This window comes from Ursus americanus, chromosome 18, assembly GCF_024610735.1.
Source record: "Ursus americanus isolate L20-20 chromosome 18, mUrsAme1.1.p, whole genome shotgun sequence".
Lineage (NCBI taxonomy): Eukaryota > Metazoa > Chordata > Mammalia > Carnivora > Ursidae > Ursus > Ursus americanus.
In genome coordinates, this window is record NC_142144.1 from 7,466,799 (window position 1) to 7,486,540 (window position 19,742).

Sequence of the window (19,742 nt, forward strand, 5' to 3'; positions counted from 1 at the left end):
TAGAGATGACTTAAAAAAAAAAAAAAAGATGTTCATTGCCAGATTATTTATAATCTTGAAAAACTGGAGACAATTTAAATGGCCTGGGTGGTGCAACGGATTAAGCGTTCGACTCTTGGTTTTGGCTCAGGTCCCGATCTCAGGGTTGTGAGATCGAACCCCGCATCAGGCTCCACGCTGAACGCAAACCCTGAGATCGAACCCCTCATCGGACTCCACGCTGAACGCAAAGTCTGCTCGAGATTCTTTCTCTCCCTCTGCCCCTCCCACTCGTGGTCTCTCTCTCTTTCTCTAAAATAAATAAATAAGTCTTTAAAAAACATAAAATAGGGGTGCCTGGGTGGCACAGCGGTTAAGCGTCTGCCTTCGGCTCTGGGCATGATCCCAGCGTTATGGGATCGAGCCCCACATCAGGCTCTTCCGCTATGAGCCTGCTTCTTCCTCTCCCACTCCCCCTGCTTGTGTTCCCTCTCTCGCTGGCTGTCTCTATCTCTGTCAAAAAAATAAATAAAATCTTAAAAAAAAAATGTTCACCAAAAGAAAAACTATGGTTAAGTAAACCATGATAAATCTTGTTTAGCAGAGTATTATGCAAACACTAAAAAGGTTTATGTAGACTGTGTCACATACCGCCCCAAAATGTGTGTTACTAAAAGAAAAAGCAGGATGCTATTGTATTCACAGTGTGAATACATAACACAGTAAACAAACAGAAAAAAGATTTGGAGGGGGCGCCCGGGTAGCTCAGTCAGTTAAGCATCCAAGTCCTGATTTCAGATCATGGTCTCGGGGTCATGAACTGAGCCCCATGTTGGGCTCCGCACTCAGCAGGGCGTCTGCGTGGGATTTTTTTTTTTTCTCTCTTTCTCCCTCTGCCCCTCCCCCACTCTCAAAATACATAAATAAACATTAGGAAAAAAAAACAAGGGGGAAAAAAAGATTTGGAGGAATAAATCGGTAAAAACTTTACGGAGGGCAATGTTGTGGAAGTGGGGAAGTTACCAAAATTGTGAATGTTCCTATCCACTGACTGGCCATTGTCTGTCTAGAAATTTGCCCTAAAGAAACAACAGGATACATATTATAAATACATCTGTAAGGATGGTCACTGCAGCACTGCTTGTAAAAGAAAAAAAAAGCTTGAAACAACTGAAATGTCAGTAGGATATTAACTATATAGATCAAGGCACATTTCTACAGCTGAAAACAACTCAGCAGTTCAAGGAGAGGTCTTCCTGTCGTTCCATACAAGGATTCCAGTTCACGCTGCTCGGTAAAAAAGAGTTCCGGAATCCGTGTGTAGAGTATGATCCCATTTAAGCTAAAACTGGCATATTTTTGTAATTAGTTAGGAAGCTAGGAGTCCTTATCTTCAGGGTTGAACGATTACAGGAACTTGCTTTCTCTGTACTGTTCGAATTTTTTATAACAATCGTGTATGATCAGCGGTGCCTGGGCGGCTCCGTCGTTAAGCGTCTGCCTTTGGCTCAGGGCATGATCCCAGGGTCCTGGGATCAAGCCCCGCATCAGGCTCCCTGCTAGGAGCCTGCTTCTTCCTCTCCCACTCCCCCTGCTTGTGTTCCCTCTCTCGCTGGCTATCTCTCTCTCTGTCAACTAAATAAATAAAATCTTTAAAAAAAAATCGTGTATGATCAGAACAAAATCAATACTGATAATTTCAATTTTTTTAAAGGAGTATACTTGCAGGAAACACACAAAAATCTCCCTCGTGGCTCCCTGGAAAGGGAGGGTTGTTGCCTTCTTTCTAAGCTTTGGCATTTACCAAATGTTTAAAATTGAGAAGGTATTTGTTTAACGAAAAGCCAAAGTTGCAAAAAATTTAGTTATATATTGTCTTCTTTTGTAAAGAGATTTGAGGCGGCTTAAGATAAACTTGGTGTTTTTTAAAATTTAACAAAAGTAAGAGCGTGTTGCTGAGTACTCACGGGGCAGTGGGACCTTGACTCAGCTGTCACGGCAAATACTAGGCAGTGGCGAGTCCCGCCCAGATTTCACTCCACCTGGAAGGGCATGGACTGGATGCTCATTTGCTTACTGTCCACAGTAGGCACAAAAGTGGGCAAAGTGAGACAGGATAAGGAAAGGGGTGCACGTGACTAATTATGCACGAGCCATGAAACCCGTGAAACTTATCTGCAACAGGAAGTTGAGGCAGAAGTGCCCGCACCGCCCAGCACAGGGAGATTTTTCCAGTACAGGCGAGGCCGGGCTCTCCCCGCGATTCTGAGTCAGCTGGCTGAGCAGGGGCATTCGAATCCTGGAAAGGCTCCCCCGGGCAACTGATTCTCATGCACTCCGCTGGGGACAGCGGCCTTCGGAGGATCTGGCTAAAAATCCCCAGGATGCCCAAAAGCAGACAACTAGGAAGAAGGCAATTTCAAAGGTCACAGACCCAAAAGAGGCTGACCCTGTCCGACGCGTACGGATTACCATAAAGTGAGTAATCCAATATGCTTTCAGGCAAATTGGTTTTGAGGAACTAGGATAGCTTCCCCCACCCCAGGAGGCCTGGATCCCTGATCTATTCCCTCAGCTTCCCTAAATCTGAATCCCACTCTGCTCTTCTCTTCTGAGACTCGGTTTATTCATCTGTAAAATGGGCATCACACTACCCACTTCTTAGGCTTGTTGGGAGGCTTAAGTCAGTTAACAAGGATGCGCCCTTAGCCCAGTGCTTGGCACATACTAGGTGCTCAAGGAATACCAGCCATCCCCTTCTCACCATCGTCACCATTGTTATTCCTGTTGGTGAAAAGGGGCCGCGGAGGATGAGCGGGTTGGAGCAAAGTCTTCTAGCAGAGATGGGGGCCTAAAAGGATCCTAAGTGTAAGCAGACCCAGGGTTATAAGCTGGCACGAAACCTAAGGGCCCAGAATCACCCGGCAGGCACAGGCGCCTGGGTCCACGTAGGTGGCCGAGGGGCTGTCAGGCCTGTTCAGCAGGTGGTTCTGCCCACGGAAGTCCTTGGCCACGAGGAAGGGACGGCCAGGCCCAGCCCCGCCCTGGCGGCCGTCATACCTTTTCGCTACACTTTCTGATGGTGGCCGTGAGCTCACTGACTACCATATCCACACACTTGATACTGGGCTCTTTGAGCTTCTGCACCTGCTTTTTCACTGTGGCTTCAAAAGCGAGGTCAGGTGTGAAGAGGCCCGTCCTGCACCCGGGGAGGAGGAGGGGACAGGAGGAGGAGCAGCCGTGGGCAGGTGGGGAGAAGGAGGAGAGTGAAAGCCAAGCAGAGCCAGGATTCGGGAGTGGAGGATGGCATGGGGGAAGAGAGAGAGACACCGACACAGAGAAAGAGAGAGAACAGAAGACAATGTGAGCGTGGGACCGGCCCTCCCTACCGCCACCCGGGGTCGTCACCTCCCAGGTGCTGCCAGTGTCCCCCAGGGCTCTGTGGATATGGGGTGGGGGACCAAGCCTCTGCTCCGTACAAGGCCCCTTACTGAGTTCAGATCCTCTCCCCAGGGCTTGGCCCCACCACTCTCAGCTCCACTGAGCCGGCCCTCTCTCTTTTTTCCAATGCTATCTTTGTCACAGCCTTTGGGTCCTCCTAAGGGGCTGGCTCAGGCCAGGACCCCACCCTCCCATTCTGTTCAATTCAAGGTTTGCCAGCACCTCCTGCATTCACTTCATCCTGACTCCAAAGCCTAACACTATTCCCTACCTCTATCGGGATTGCTGCATTCAGGTGCCCAGGCTGTGCACTGCACAACTCCAGGGGGCTCCATGTGCATAGACCGTGGTGCAGATGATGCCTCCTGGAGTTGCAGTGTAGCTGCCTGACCTCCACTCTCCAGCTCCCTGTTCTACTCCTGCCCTTCTCTTTCTCCTCAAGGGGCATCCTTTGCCTCTCCTCCAAAAGGGTCTGGAGGAACTCCGCTGGGAAAGACAGAAAGAGAGAAGAGGAAAGACAGAAAGAGTGGAAGTGGTGGTAGAGAGGGGCCAGGGCAGCAGTGGGGAGAGGAAAGGAAGGGAGGCTGGGGGTGGAGTCAAATAAGTACTGGATTTGGAGTCCAAAGCCTTGGCTTCGAGTAACAGCTCTGCCACCTGCTAGCTTACATGACCTTGGACAAATCACTTCATCTCCTAAGCCTCAGTTCTCCTGCTGTGACATGGGTGCCATCCTCCCTGCCCTGCCCTCCTTGGGAGGTTCTGTGAAGCTCAGATGACGTAACAGATGGAAGAAGACTCTGTCCCTGGAAGGTTAGATGTGGATGGAAGGGAAGGGCAGGGTCCTGAGTGAGAGTCCTGAGTGAGGCTGGGGTGAGAATGGGGAGGATGGAAGACAGTGGGGAGTCAGGGTACCTGCTAGACCTGGTCTTCTGCACCCCTCTAGCCATCCAGACCCCAAGAAGGCCCTGTATCTCACCTGTCTGCAGGGCCAAGGTGTCCCTGTGACCCTTCCCTGGAGCCCCCAGAGGGGACCCCCAAAGCTGGAAGGGGGCTCGGGGTCCCTCCAGGCCTATTTTCCCTGAGCTGGGGGAGCTCTTGGTGGGCTCTCACGGTGAATAGCCACCATCACACCTGTCATAAGTGTCTAATCCCTGCGCCTGGGGGCCAGGGGATGGGTAAGGCCCCCTCGGAGAGGCCCCCTGTCTTGGTCTGCGGTGGCCTGCCTCCCCCACCCCGCTGAGGTCTGTACATGCTACCGAGGAGGCGGGGGGATGTGGGGGAAGGAGCGCCTGGCAGCAGTGCAGGATGGGGGGCAGAGGTGGGGGGGCTGGCCCGGGCCACCGGGTTACCTTCTTGGTGCACTGTCTAACCGTGCTGATTAGCTCCGAGATAACCATGTCCACACACTTGAGACACGGTTCTCGGATCTTCTTCACCTGCTTTTTCACAATGGTCTCAAAGGCCATGTCTGGGGTAAAGAGCCCCGTTCTGAACGCCCGGAGCGGGAGAAGGGCACAGTGTCACAGGCCAACTCCTGCCAGGAGTGCCAGGCCAGGGCCCCACCCGACCCCCTGAACTCTGCCCTTGGGGTCCTCCCACTACCCCTCTCTGGGCTTCAGCGTCCTCATCTGTAAAGCGGGCGGGAGGGATTCTAATGAAGGACTTCCCATTGACGCTCTTGGGGCAAGACAAGGTCTGCTTATAATTGTCACGTATGTCCTGTCCTGCTTCCCCTGAAGATTCTGTTCATACAAAAGGTGCTATGGCCAGAAATGGTATGAAAACTGCCAAACCGGGTTCTCTTTAAGAGCCTTTCTGGGAATAAAACATTTTATTTTAAGACCAGGAGAGAGATTTTTTTTCTGTGTCATGGCCAATGCAGTTATCAGTCTATAATTTCCATGCCAAACCTTGGAATTGAACCTGAGAAAACGCAGGGACATTTTGGTCTCGTTCACTGCCTGGCACATAGCAGGTGCTTTAAATTTTCTTGTTGAATGAACAGTGTGGATCTGGGTCCTTGAAGGGGGCTAGGCTTTTAAGGAACCGTCTTTTTTCCAGTCCCCCTTCCTGTTCCAAAGGCGGCGGGGTTGACTAGAAGGAGGGAAGTGATGTGGAATGGGGCCGACTTTGGGCTCATGAGACTATGGGAGGGTCTGGAGGGTTGAGAGGCCCCGTCCCATCCTAAAAGGACACAGACCAATACCTAGATGCTCCAGCCCAGGCCCCCTTCCCCCCCGGTGGTTCGACAGCTTTGTGCAGCTACCGGGATAGGACTGGGGGAGGCGGTCTCATCCTGAGGATGGGCAGGGGGCCCAAGCCCAGAGGAGGCTTCCCCTATGTCCCTGCTTCCAGGGACAGCAAAGGAGGACAGCAGGTTGCAGGGAGGGGGTGGCCCAGGCCTCCAGTCCACCTCCCCCAGCTCTAGCCTGCTTGACCTGGGAGCCAGAAAGGGTGGAGGGGACTGGGGACCAGAGTTCTTGGTCCTTCTTCAGGGCGGCTCACTTCATCACTCCCTGTGCCTTGGCACCAGACTCCCCCCCCCCCCCCCGCCTTCCAGGGCTCAGCCCCCTTCCCCGGTCCCAATACGTGCCTAATGCCATGGATATTCTTGATGGCGTAGCTAATCTCCCTTCGGAGCTCCTTCTCGTCAAATTCCATCTGTGGAGAAGAGGAAGAGACAGCTGGTCAGGGCCTTCCCGCTCCCCAGAAGGCCAAGACAGATGCCCCACTCCCAGGGTTGGGCACCAGGTCAGCAAAGGTATGTGTGAAAGTCCTGGCGGGGTGGGGGGAGGGTGGGTGGTCCTAAGGCCTCCCACGCCACCCCTGGGGAGACTGTCCTACCTTGACTAGCTCAAAGGGGAAGCGCTCATGGAAGATCCGGTTGATGCGGGCTCCCCCTGACAGTTCATAGGTGTCGATCTGGTCCCCTGAGCCCTCGATGCGCTTCTCGAAGTCCACGGCAAACTGCTGGACCATCCTGGAGGGTGGAGAGAGTGGGATGGCGTGAGGGGGCTGCAGCCGCCTCGTGGAGGGGGCCTGGGTGAGCCCTGTGCTGAGGGCCAGCTCAGTGCTGGGGAGTCAGGAGTTGGGGCGGGCCTCACTGCAGCAGGGCCTTGGTCTTGCGCGCTGGGTCATCAGGCCGGAAGTTCTTGTACTCCTCTACCTCCTTCTCAATGGACAGTAGCTGGCTCTGCAGCTTGTTCCGAAGCCCCGGCAGTGTGTCCCGGATGTGGTTGGTCAGTTGCTGGGGGGGTGGGGGGGGGAGCAGAATGAGACAGGGATGAAGGCCATGGTCACAAACGCAGATGCCCTGAGGGCCAAGCAGGGACCAGGACGCCAGGGGACCTGTGGATGTGGTGAGGTTGAAAGCTCTAGAAGACGGCCATGATCCCGCCCACCACTGCCTGCCCACGGGAAGCAAAGCTGCTGAGGTGGGGCCTGGCGTACAGCAGGGGTATGAACTGAATTCACGAGTGAGTAACTCAGTTTTCTTTTCTTTTTCCTTTCCTTTCCTTTCCTTTCCTTTCCTTTCCTTTCCTTTCCTTTCCTTTCCTTTCCCTTTCTCTCTCTCTATTTCTCTCTCTCCCCTCCCTCCCTTCCTTTTGAAGATCTTATTTTTACATAATCTCTACGCCCATTCTGGGGCTCAAACTTACAACCCTGAGATCAAGAGTACATGGTCTACTGACTGAGCCAGCCAGGCACCCCATGTAATTTTCAATAGAAACCGGGAGTCTAGATTTTTATTTGAAATTAGCTGAGTTTTAGACACCATGAGGGCCAAATAAAATGTGTCTGGGGCAGGGATGGCTGGAGGGCTGCCCCCTTGTCCCCTTTGAGTTTAGGCGTTCTGTAGGGCAATTCTCAAGTTTGGGGGCTTGCTCTGACCAGGTCCCCATATGCAGTATCTCCCTGAAGCTGCACAATGATCTTATGAAACAGGGTTTTATCACCATCATCACCATTTTACAGATGCAAAAACAGGTTCAGAGAGCTGGAGTGTCAGGTCTGTGGCTTCCAGAGTCCCCAATTCTGCCCCTGCACCACCCTGCCTTCCCCACTGGCTCCCTTCCGACATCACACACACGATGAGGACACCTCTGTGGGTCACCCTCACAAAACACATTTAAATGACTGTCCTCATGCTGGTTTCCCCAGGCCTGAGCTCCTACCTGGTTGAGAACCTTCTGCAGGTAAGGTGTGCCCATGCGATCAGCCAAGTGGCGGTAGGACGGGTGGGAGAGGAAGAACTTGCGTTCAGCGGCCAAGGCAGCCGTGATGTCCTTCTTGCCATCAATGTCCTTCTGGCTCCGGTTCACCACCCCTATGTAGCCTGTGGAAGGGGGTCGAAGTCAGGCGCAAGCAGCCTTGCGCAGGGTGGGGTGAAGGAGAAGGGCAGTGGGGCGGGTCAGGGGAGGAGCCTGCCGACCTCTGCGCAGGGGGAGAAGCTTGTTCTCCAGCACGTCGCGGGCATCTGTGCCCTCGTCCATCAGATCCAGCTTGGTAATGACCCCGATGGTGCGCTGGCCTGGGGGGCAGCAGGAGAGGGCCGTCTGCATCTGCACTCGCCCCCACACCGGAGACCACACGCGCTCCCACTGCCACCTGCTCCGCCCATCTCCCTACCCACACCCTCACCCACCTCCTGCCTCTGCTCTCCCGCCTCCTTTGTACTTCACAGAGTGGCATCTCCTGGCACCGAGAGCAGAGACCCAGGGCCTCGCACTTCTGCTGCCCTTAGGAACCTACCCTGGGGGTCCACCTCCTTGGCAACCTTGAGAGCATCGGAGTTGGCCAGGTCGGAGTTGGCCGGGGACACAGCCAGGATGAGGCAGTTCTCTTTGGTGACGAACTGCATAAGCATGTCCCGAATCTGGAACTCGATGTCAGGAGGTTGGTCCCCCACCGGGACCTTGGTCATGCCGGGCAGGTCCACCAGTGTCAGGTTCAGCACTGGACAGGGTGGCGAGAGGGCGGGCTCAAGGCGAGGGGCGTGGCCGTGGGCGGGCGGATTAAGGAACTGGGCGGGTTAGAGAGGATCCGCTGGGGAGCTGGCCGCAGGTGGACTGGATTAGGGAAACGCGGGGCTAAAGGGGCGGGGGCGGGGGGCATTCGAGGCGTGGCCAGAGGTGGGCGGAGTCATAGGGTGGAGTTTGGGGGTAGGATGAGCAGAGGAGGGGGTCGCTGTGGGGGCGGAGCTAAGCGAGGAGGCCAGGAGGTCCGGGGCGGGGCCACGTCGTCTCACCGTGGGGCGAGTAGACGCGGAGGTTGATGGGCACCGGCGAGATGCCCTTGTTAGTGCCAGTGACCCGGTCGGTCTCAGCCTCGATCTCCAGGCGCACCTCCTCGAAGTCGGTGAATTTCTTCCCCTTGCAGTGCAGGAACTCGGCATATTCTGCCCCAGAATGGGGTGGGGGGAAGAAAGGTGGAGGGGTAAGCATCTTAACCTGGACCCCACCTGGGTTCCATCTTCCACTGGGAATGGACCCACACACTCCCCCAAACACTGCCTTCTCTCCCTTCCCTCCCCACAACAAAGTCATGTCTCCGTTTTGCATTTTTATCCCCACTGTCCGGTGGTGGAATCCAGAGCCAAAGTCATAGAGGAAGCAAGTGCAGTGGCTAGGCCGGACCTCTCCTTGGGGATAGAGTGGGGAGGCTGGAGAGGACGGTCGGACTGCTGGCGGACGAGAGCACATACCTGTGGTGGCATTGACCAGCTGCAGGACCAGGGGGCGTCGGGTGACAATGCCTGACCCTCGGGGCAGGAAGTCCCTGCAATGAGTTGGTAGTGAGAGGAGGGTCAAGGCCTGAATAGGCCCCGTCTGTCCTGGGGACATCTGTCCTGCCACTGGGAGTTCCAACCCTCTCCCAAAGTGCCCACCACACTTTAGCCCAAGGGTTTCAGGTCACTGAGGGGAAATGGCATCCGGAAAAGGTGGAAGGGACCTCCCCCAAGTACCCTGGGTCCCAGATTTATGCGTGTGAGCTGCCAGGAGACAAGACCAGTAAGCCCCAGATCTCTCTCAGGTATGCCCTGTGTTGGCTCCGGGCCAAGAAGAAGTCCCTGTGCCAACCCAGTCACTGCCATTCAACTGTGGCATGGGGTGCCCCACGTACCCAAGTGTCCAGTGGCCACAGAGTGGATCTCAAGGAAATGGAGCTGCACCTTCTCCTCTCCCTTCCTCTGTGGGGGAAGGGCAGCATCTCACTTCCCCTTCCTGGGGGCCCCATCTGGCTGGGGTTGAGGATGAGAGGGGGTGGGGGGAAGGAGGAGGCAAGGAAAAGAATTCATGCTTCGTAAGTGCCTAGTGCATGCCAGGCTCATGGACTCCACACCATAGCCTTGTGAGGTAAGTGCTGTTATTATCCCCATTTTGCAGATGAGGAGACTGAGGCTCAGAGGCGTTCAGGCTGCATAGACGATAACCAGCAGAGCAGACTCCAGACACAGATCGGTTTGACTCTGCTGTGAGAGCTCCCTGCGCTTCAATCCCTTGCAGACCCAGTCATTGAAGGACGACCCCTGAGGGGTCCCCGAGTCACTGCTCCAGACCTGATGTGTATATACCCCAGATATCTGCTTGTGCCAATGTCAACCTCAGCAGTCCTTTTGGCTAGCTCTTGTGGGTGCTGATTCTCTGTCCTGTCAGCTCTTCTCACTTCCACCCCCACCCTCAGCCCCACCCAAGCCAGCGCAAGCAGCAGGGCGGAGGTCTCTGACCAGGCTGTCAGAACTGCAGTCATGGGATCCCCAGGACGCAGGAAAGCGGGGAGCAGGCTACAGCCTGAGGGACTGGAGGGATCCTGCTGGCCACCTCATTCATGGAGAGGCACATGGAGGCCCAAGAAGGGGAAAAGACATTCAAGCCCCTCTAGGATTTGGACTGAGCCTGAGAAGAAGCCAGGTCTCCCACCCCCAGCCCAGAGTCTGACCTGGACCACACAGCTTCCTGCACCCCCCCATCCCCCACTCCCCGGTCGGGAGGGTCCCAGGCACAACAGAGTAGGCCCAAGCTCCTGGGTTCAGGGCCGCCTCTTGGGCCCTGGGGAGACCTCTTCCTGCCCTGCCCCTCCTCTGGGGAGATTAGGAGCTTATAGGGAGGAGTCAGCTACTTCTATGGGGAAGGAGAAGGATGACAAATCCCGCATTTATTCATCATTTCCAGGTGCTAGGCAAGCACTTTTCATTTTTGCAAGACTGAACTGTGGAAGGGCAGGGCCAGCATCTCTTCGTCTACCACGGCATCCCACTGTCTAGCCCAAGGCTTTGCACACAGAGGCACTTCATGAATGCTGCCTGAATCCCCTGGTCCTCAAAACAGGGCTCTGACATGGAAATGATCATTTTACAGATGAAGCAACTGAGGCTTAGAGGTGAAGTGACTTGTCCAAGGTCACCTGGATGGGACTGGCAGAGCTTGGATTCAAACCCAAGGGCCTGTTGGGCCCCAGAGACTAGGAAGTTCCCCGTCAAACTCCGCTCCTCCTTCAACCCAAAAAGCCAGACTTGGCTGTTTATGTAATTCAATTAAATTCCGTCTCGGACATACTTGGGAGCAGCTGCCGTGTGCCAGGCCCTGTGCTGGGCCCTGGGGATGCGAGGTGATGAGTCAGACAGCTCCCTACCCGGTGGAGGAGCTCACAGTGTGGTGGGAGAGACAGACAAGGAAACAGATAATGTAATGCAGTGTGACACGTGCTAGAAGGGAGACGCACCAGGCAGCGCAGAGAAGGGGATGAACGGGGAGGTGGGGAGGAGGGGGAGGTTCCTGTCTCTACTTCTCCCATCCTTTACTCACTCCTTTGGGGGGTGACTCTCTAGTATCTGGGAACCCCCAGGGCTGTGTAGATAGGACATCTGTTCTCATAGAGGCTAGGGTGGGCATGGGGGCGCGGGGTCCACGCTTTCCCCCACCAGCTCCTCACCCAGCAATACCATGGCAACTGCTGTAGCCATGGAAACTACAGGAGGGGCTGGGAAGGATGGGACTCCCCACAGAAAGCCCCCCACGCAGAGACATGGACCTTCCCTGGAGCTTTTCCCTGAGAGCTGCCCCCCCCCCCCCGGCACAGATGAGCTCACTGGGCCCCAGCAGACCTGCAGGTTGGAGGCCAATGAGCTGTCGCATGGAGGGCATGGAGAGCCCAGGGCCCAGCTGCGGGGTGGTCAGGGGTCTGGGCCAGGCTTCCCCAAGCCACTGCCTCCCCAGGGCTACTTAAAAGACAAGCAGCTTATAGGAAGCAGAGATTAGAGGGGCAGGGCTACGTGTGGGAGTAGAGCCCCTCCTCAGACCAGGATCTCTTGGGGCCAGGGTAGGGATGGGGGTGCCTGGGTGGGGAGAGTCCCCATCTGCGTCATGGCCCGGGTTCTCAGAGTGAGGCCCTCACATGGCCCACAGGGGCAGCTTGTTAAAATGCATGTTCCTCAGATATGCTGGGTTAAGATCTAGTGGGACAGGGGTGGGAGGAGAGGGAATCTGGATTTTAAACATGATCCCTAGGGGCGCCTGGGTGGCTCAGTTGTTAAGCGTCTGCCTTCGGCTCAGGGCATGATCCCAGCATTCTGGGATCAAGCCCCGCATCAGGCTCCTCCACTGGGAGCCTGCTTCTTCCTCTCCCACTCCTCCTGCTTGTGTTCCCTCTCTCACTGGCTGTCTCTCTCTGTCAAATAAATAAATAAAATCTTAAAAAAAAAATAAACATGATCCCTATGTCAGTTTCACGTTCCCTTTCAAGTTTAGTGGTTAGGAGCCAACACCAGGCAGAGGCCCTGGGTTCGAATCCTACCTTGGCCATTCTGCAGGCTGGGCAAGGTACGTTACTCTCTGGGCCTCAAAACCTTCAGCTGCAAACCAGCATCACAGAAACTGGGTATCATCCACGACCACACATGGGCTGCAAGAAGGTCCATGGAGGCTTTTCATGCAAAGAGCTTAGCCCGGGCCTGGTACACAGTAGGCACTCAGCAGCTCTAGGGGGCTGCCCGGGGTGCCGCCTGTTCTCAGCCCCCTCTCTAGGATAGTTCCCAAATTTCAGCAAGAAATGCAAGATCCCAGAGACCGCTCTGTCTGCCTCCTCCAGACACTGACTCCGATCTCGGGATTCTGACCACGAAAGGTTAGGGGCAGATGATGCAAACTGCGGAGGAGAAGCTTTCAGAGACCATGTCATTCCTCCAGCATTGTCTAGAGGAGGGGACAGAGGCCCAGAGAGGCGCAGGGAGGTGCTGGCAGGGGACCAGGGCCCCACGCCTGGGCAGGCAGCAAAGAGCACTGGGTGGTTCACACGTCCAGACTGTGAGATCCTCGCTCCTTGCTGGATACCTTTGCTTACCCCAGGCCTGGCATGCAGTAGGCGCTCAGGCAACGCTCAAGGGGGCGAGCATGGCTGAACAGCTCCTGCCTTCTACCTGGACACGCTGTCCCACGGCGCTCTGTTAAAGCGGGGGTTCAGCCCGATCTGGCCTCCGGCCAGTGCCACCCCACACCTCCCACCCAGCTCCTGCTTAGGCTGAGGGAGGACAGAAAAAAGTGTGCTGGGCCCACCAGCCCCGGGAGCCATGTGGGAGGGGTGCATGGTGGCATGCCAGCTCTCCCTACTCCTTCTGGACAGATGGTGGTTTCCCGAGGAGGCCTCGCCTTGCCATCTGCAGGGGCCCCTTCAAAGCCGAAGCCAGGGAGGATGAAGTAAACACCTCTCGAGACCTCCAAGCACCACATGCTATCCTGTCCGAACCGGCACGGTCCTACCCAGAGGGGTCTGGAGAAAATACACCAGAAGCCCAAAGTGATCCTCCCCTAATCTACTCTAGTGCCTGATCTCTGGGGCCAGAGCTCAGGGACCCCGCTTCCCAGGTCCTGTTGAATACAGACAACAGCAGCAAGCAGTGTGCTCCGTCTGGTGCGCACCCAGCAGCCGCCGTCCTTCTAAGTCTCCTCTTTCCTGGGCTCTGAGGTCAGACAGGCCTGGCGTTGAATGTCAGAGCTGCCACTCAGGAGCTGTGTGGCTGTGGACAAGTGACCATACCTCTCTGAGCCTCAGTTTCCACATCAGTAAAATGGGTTGCTGTGAGGCTGACGTACCTTGATGCCTGAAGAAACGGTAGCTACCAACGATTATAAATAACAGAACTTGCTGAGCAAGCTGAGGGCACAGGCTGGGCTCCCACCCAACGATGCAGCACAGGGAGGGAGTTGGAAGGTGGGTCTCCTGGGGGCTGGCCGGAAGAGTGGGCGGGTGTGCCTGGATATGTCCAGCCAAATCTTGCCCCTGAAAGTGCAAGGCAAGAGAGGCAGGCCAGCTCCGAGGTGCCCTCTGAAGCACGGAGCTGGGGTGGAGGCGAGGGAGGGGGTGGGCCAAGAAATACAGTGGGGACGAGGTGAGGCGGCCTCCAGGCAACAAGTCCCTCTCTGTTCCCGCTGCCCCAGGAGGCCCCAGGCATGCCCACATCACACAGCCCGTGAATTTCCAGCTGAGGTTTGAACATTTCAGAGCAGCCCTGACCTGGCTTCCCCTCATGCTCTGATGTCCTGAGAGCAGGGACTGGGCTCGTCCCGTTTACCACAGTGGCCCCAGTACCCAGCATGGAGCAGGGCAGGTAGCAGGGACTGGGCTCGTCCCGTTTACCACAGTGGCACCAGTACCCAGCATGGAGCAGGGCAGGTAGCAGGGACTGGGCTCGTCCCGTTTACCACAGTGGCCCCAGTACCCAGCATGGAGCAGGGCAGGTAGCTGGCACAAATCAAAAGAATGATTTGAAGACAAACTCCTCCGGGCGCCTGGGTGGCTCAGTTGGCTGAGCATCTGCCTTTGGTTCAGGTCATGATCTCAGGGTCCTGGGATCAAGTCCCGCAGCGGGCTCCCTGCTCAGCGGGGAGTCTACTTCTCCCTCTCCCTCTGTGCTCACACACTCTCTCTCTCTCTCAAATAAATAAATAAAATCTTAAAAAAAAAATGAAGATGAGCTCCTCTAGTTTTCCCAACATCACCCTCATTGTACAGCATGGAAACTGAGGCACAAGGCAGGGAAGGGTGTTTCCCAAGGTCATAGTGCAAGTTGGTGACTGGGTAGGAGAGCACCCAGGGCTCTGCACTCCGTGTGCAAACTCTCTCCTCAGCAACCATTTTCCCTGCTAAAGAAAAGCGATGATCTTTCCTTCCTCCTTCTCCTTCCTTCCTTCCTTCCTTCCTTCCTTCCTTCCTTCCTTCCTTCCTTCCCTCCCTCCCTCCCTCCCTCCCTCCCTTGCAAGTGTTGATGACTTTATATTTTCAAGATGGAAATAGATTTCTCTTTTGCCTCCTACTTGCAAAAATCATATGTTCTCCCTTTGAAAACATATTCAGAAAATACACAAAATGTTTAAAAATAAAAAACAATCGTCATCCCAACACCTGGGGACCACCACTGTAAACATTTTCTCATTTACAATAATAATCACGGCAAACACCGATGGCTCGCTGACTGCTGGTCAGAGGCTCTGCATGGTGCTCGAAAATCTGCATCATCACGAGGTTTCTTTTTGGGGTGCTGGAAGTGTTTTAAAATTAGACTGTGATGATGGTTGCACAACTCTGTAAATACACTAAAAATCATTGAGTTGTGCACCAAAAACAGGTGAATTTTATGGCACATAAATTATACGTCAATAAAGCTGTTTAAGAAATCTGTGTCCTCTTTTTTTTTCTAAGATTTTATTTTTAAGTAATCTCTCCACCCAAGGTGGGGCTCGAACTCACGACCCAAGATCAAGAGTCACATGCTGTACTGACTGAGCCCACCAGGCCCCTCACTGCATCCTCTTTTTTTAAAAAATTAAACTAAATTTATTTATTTATTTGGGAGAGAGAGAGAGCACAAGCAGGGGGAATGGCAGAGTGTGAGGGAGAAGCAGAGTCCCCGCTGAGCAGGGAGCCCGATGTGGGGCTTGATCCCAGGACCCTGGCATCACGACCTGAGCCGAAGGCAGAGGCCTAACCGACTGAGCCACCCAGGCGCCACCCACCCCCCAGTCCGCATCCTCTTAACTGATGCTCGCGTGGCTGTGTGAGGCTGGTGTGACGAGAGACGAGGTCAGGGACCCCTCATGTGCCCACACACGCCCTGGGCTCCCGCCCACACTTACGGAGAGGCTCTGTTTGCCTGCCAGCTCATTAAGGCCAATTCCCAAGGCATTCGATACAGAGCTACACGTGGATCTTTATTTCTTATCGCCAGTAGCTCGATGCAAAAGAATCCCAGCTCCGCCACTAAATTATCTCCCAGCCCCGAACCTCGGTTTCCCCATTAGTGAAATGGGACGCAAGCCAGCAGCTCCCTCCTAGGGCTGCTGAGGGGATGCCTGAGATCCTGGCTGCGGGAGGTCCTAACGGAGGGCGCCCATTGGTGGTACCATGAGCCACCTGAGCGCTCGTGGGCTGGGGGCCTTGTGTGTGCCAATGAGCATTGCGTTCCTTCAAATTTGGGACTCAGGTCAGAGGTGAGCGTGCATCCACCTGCTGAGATTTCTCTCCGCATCCTGCCTGGTGGCCTCCTTTCCCTGTGCTCAGGCCAAATGCATCTGAGCTGGAGTGATGAACGAAGAGGCACTAATAAACAGGTGAAATGTTCCCATAACCATGGTTGGGGCTGCTGTCTAAGGCAGTGGCCTCTCTCTTCCTCTGCAGTCCCTCGTCCCGGGAGAAAACTGAGCCCTACCCCACACACCGAGGGGCACACGGCATAGGGGGAAGAGGGTGATCAGGGAAGGCATCCTGGAGGAGGTGTTGGCTAACGTGAGACTCGGAGGATGAGCCAGTGAAGGAAGAAGACGAGAGCATGGTGAAAATGAGGACAGCATATGCCAGGAGAGTGAGGAGGGCATTTTTTTCATGAACTGCAAGATACTAGGGTGGACCGGCAGGGTGAGACTGGAGGGGACGTGGGCCTTGGTAAGGCAGGCAGGCCTCCGGGGCCCAATCTCAGGAGTGAGGGCCTCGGCTTGGAGGTCAGGAGCCAAAGAGGGCTTCAAGCAGAGGGGGTCAGATTGGGAGGCCATAGAGAGTCCCCATGCTGTCAGGCGGAGAACGGGTTGGGGGGCACGAGAGAAGGCCGCCCCAGGAGCGAAGACAAAGGTGGGGGCAGCTGCGGTACAGAGAGATGGGAGGGCTGTGGGCAGGGGGCAGGATCCACCGGGCCTGGGCCTGACTCGCATGGGGAGGATGACCCAGGAGGGACCTGGGCAGTGGGAAGATGCCATTGAGGAGACTGCCTTGAACACCTTCCAAGGCCAACAGTCCTTTTTCCTGTGCCTGCAGTCGTTCCAGCCATCCCCATACAGCTCTGGTTCCTTAGCCTGATTTCAGTCCAGGGAGGGGTCAGAGTCCAGAGAGAAAACCGGGGAGAGCAGAGGAGAAGCTGAGGGGTGTGATAGGTGCACACGTGGGCAGGGGGTGAAGAGGGACTGCCATGGAGGAGGGGGGCTGCTACCCGTTCCTGTCCTGCCGCTCATTCCATGGCTGTGGGACGTGAGGCAGGCTCCTACCCTCTCTGAGCCATCTCGTCATCTGAAAACCGGGAATGATAGTCTGCTCCTCCAACTAACAGGTTGTTGGTTCCAAGAAAATAATAATCAGCACTTCCCTTGGCCATGGGGAATCTCTAGAGCAAGGGGTCCCCAGGGCCCAAGGGTCAGGGCCCAGCTGGAGCCCATGCACCCTTCCTAGGCCACACTCCAGTGCTCTGGAATTCCCTCTCGGTCTCAAACCCTCCTCCAGGGTCTGTCCTGCCAAGGGTGGGGGGGAGATCCTTTCTGGCACCGCGGAAGGAGCTCAGATGTGAGGGTGGGGTGTCGCCTGTGAGCCCAGGAGGCCCCTTCTGGTACAGGATGGAGTAAGAAGAGACAAGGGCAGCTTGGGGAGAGGGGCCACCTGTCCCCACGACGCCACACCCCATCACGGAACTCTGAGGAGTCTGAAATTCTAAATTCAAACCCAGACTGTCAGGTTGTTATGAAAGTGTGTTTGTCAAGGTGGGAGGGCAGAATGCATTGTATTCAGCGATCTCTTAGCTTGATTTATAACTGGAATATTTAGACATCTGGCACGTGGGCCTCCGTTTCTGCTCTTGTTCCGTGCCTGATAACACTGTGCCCTAGACTGGCTTTCTCCACGCTCCCCCCCTGCCTCCCCCCACCCCGCCCCACTGCTGCATCCCCTCCCCTGATGTTCTGACCCTGTGACCCCAGCCAAGGTCAGGGAAACTCGATTCTATTGGAGCCTGGATCCGATACTGTCTGCCAGAGTCACCTTTCATTCCTGACTCCTTGGGGCCTCTGGCTGGCGCGGGGGCTTTGAGAAGGTTCTCTGGCCTGGGCTGAGCCCGTGAGTCCGGTTGCGGACGTGTGTTCAGCACGCGGCAGGTGCCTGCTCTGAGCACCCGGAGTCTGGAGCACAGGGTGGCTTCCCAGCAGGGAGTCGGCTTTGTAGGTGCGGGTGGCTGCTGAGGGGCCACTGGTGCCTCCTGACTTTCCTGGTCTCACTGGGGCCTCCACTCCTCGCTCGGCGACACCGTCCTTTGTCTGGGTTCTCAAAGCCATTGGGCTCCTTTCCTTCTTGGGCCTTTGCTCAGATGGGACCCTGCACCTGGGGTGTGTTCACTCCTTTGCCTGACCGGGTCCCTTTCTTACTCAGGTCCAGCCTCAAAGGCCACCTCCTCAAGGGGCCTTCTCTGGCCCCCCTTACGACACGCCTCCCTTCAACAGAAGCAAATGTCAGTCCCCTCTCCCCCCTCCAGTCAGCAGCTTTCCACCTGGGATGTCTCAGGATAGCCCCTAACCCTCTTTGGCCTCTGTCTCCAAATCTGGGAATTGGAACCACTAAGATGTATCCCGAAGAATTCAGAGGATGAGAGCTTAGTAATGGGGAGTGGGCTGTCCCCTACCGGAGGGCCTGGGGATGACCAAGAGAGGGGCTCTCAGAGGTCAGAGACCAGCACCACGCCTGCGCTGGGATGAGAACATGGAGGAAGGGACACGGAGATAGGTAGGAGGCAGCGAGCCTGAGCAGGGATAGGCAGAGTCACTAGGGAAACCCAAAACCTTGCCTCTCAGGCCACCCCTTAGGCTCTGGGCAGAGGCCCACTCACCAGGCCCCCCGCCCCCACCACAGCCGGCCTCCCAGCCTGCCCCCCATCCAGGCGGAACGGACCTGGCACATCATCTCTTCGAGGCCTTACCCCAAGCGTTTCGTGGGCATTATCTCAACACTCAGACAATCCCATGAGGGAGGTGCTATTATTATCCCCATTTTACAGATGAGGGAATAGGAGCCGAGCAGAAGAAACATGCCCAAGGTCACTCAGCTTGTAAGCGGCAGGGCTGAGCGACAAACCCAGGTCCGATTCCAGAGCCTGAGTTCTCAGCCCCTCTGCCACATTCGCACCCGCCGTAGCCTCCCCAGGGGCCAAGAGGGCAGGGAGGGTGGGTGCTACCATTTGTCAGCCCACCTGGCACCAGGGTGAGGGGAGGGGAGCGGATCCTGAGAGCTTGTCCCAGGACACCCCACTCTTGGTCCTGGACAGGTGTCGCAGGGAGGGGGCACAGAGCCAGGGGCAGACAGAGGGCGGCCTAGGGCAGCAGGTATCTGCTCACAAAATGCTGGGGTGTCCTGGGACCCACACACACTCACCCCGAGATGATCTCATCTGCTCCCATAGGTTTAAATCCCGCCTCTACGGGATGGATGACTTCCAAATTTACTCTTGCAGCCCGCCTTCCCTAAGCTTCCAGCTTGCCTCACCACGCTGCCCACCTTACACTTCAGACTCAACACGCTCAAAATCGAGCTCCTGATCCTGCCCCCGCCCCCCAAACCTGCCCCTCCCGTCCTGCGATAACAGCACCAACACCCACCCAGAATCAAAGACACTGACGTCATCCTCGAGTCCTCTTTCCTCACCCTGCACATCCCGCCGGCAAATCTGTGGGACTTTCCTCCAAAATGTACCATGAACCCCACCGTTCTCCTCCTCCCTGCTGTGAAAGCCCTGGCCGAGCCCCCACTCCCCCGTCAGCGCCTGCACACTGGGGCAGCCTCCTCACCTGTCCCCCGCCCTCTCCCCAACTTACACACTTGCTGGAATCAGCTCAAGGCACTCCGCTACTTAAAAGCTTCCGGCAGTGATGAAAATAAACCTAACTCCTCATCAGAGCCTCGGGGCCTTGTAGAAGCACCCCCTGCCCACCTGTCTGATGCCATGTTGCCCTTGCGCACCAAACACCAGCCACAGTGGCTCCTTTCTGTTTTTTCAACACGCCAAACTTGTTACTGCCCCAGGGCCT

At 55.8% G+C, this 19,742-nt stretch overlaps 1 protein-coding gene across 15 annotated transcripts in view; it reads right to left on the bottom strand.

Annotated features, from left to right (window-relative positions):
- The window catches only part of DNM1 (dynamin 1), a 44,841-nt gene that overhangs the window by 21,693 nt on the left and 3,406 nt on the right, over positions 1-19,742 (bottom strand). For 11 of the 15 annotated variants that reach the window (XR_015727303.1, XR_015727304.1, XR_015727305.1 and 8 more), the window contains exons 2-10: positions 9,125-9,198; positions 8,669-8,818; positions 8,173-8,376; positions 7,853-7,951; positions 7,596-7,756; positions 6,525-6,667; positions 6,265-6,400; positions 6,014-6,081; positions 4,770-4,908 (exon numbers count right to left, since the gene is read on the bottom strand). Coding sequence is in view for 12 of the 15 variants with exons in the window: in XM_087869324.1 (XP_087725450.1) it covers positions 4,770-4,908; positions 6,014-6,081; positions 6,265-6,400; positions 6,525-6,667; positions 7,596-7,756; positions 7,853-7,951; positions 8,173-8,376; positions 8,669-8,818; positions 9,125-9,198 (1,174 nt within the window). In the remaining 3 variants the exon portion in view is untranslated. Of the gene's footprint in view, positions 1-3,039; positions 3,179-4,769; positions 4,909-6,013; positions 6,082-6,264; positions 6,401-6,524; positions 6,668-7,595; positions 7,757-7,852; positions 7,952-8,172; positions 8,377-8,668; positions 8,819-9,124; positions 9,199-19,742 lie in introns of all 15 variants that reach the window. The other 4 variants (XM_087869326.1, XM_087869322.1, XM_045771145.2 and 1 more) reach the window with 1 other exon arrangement.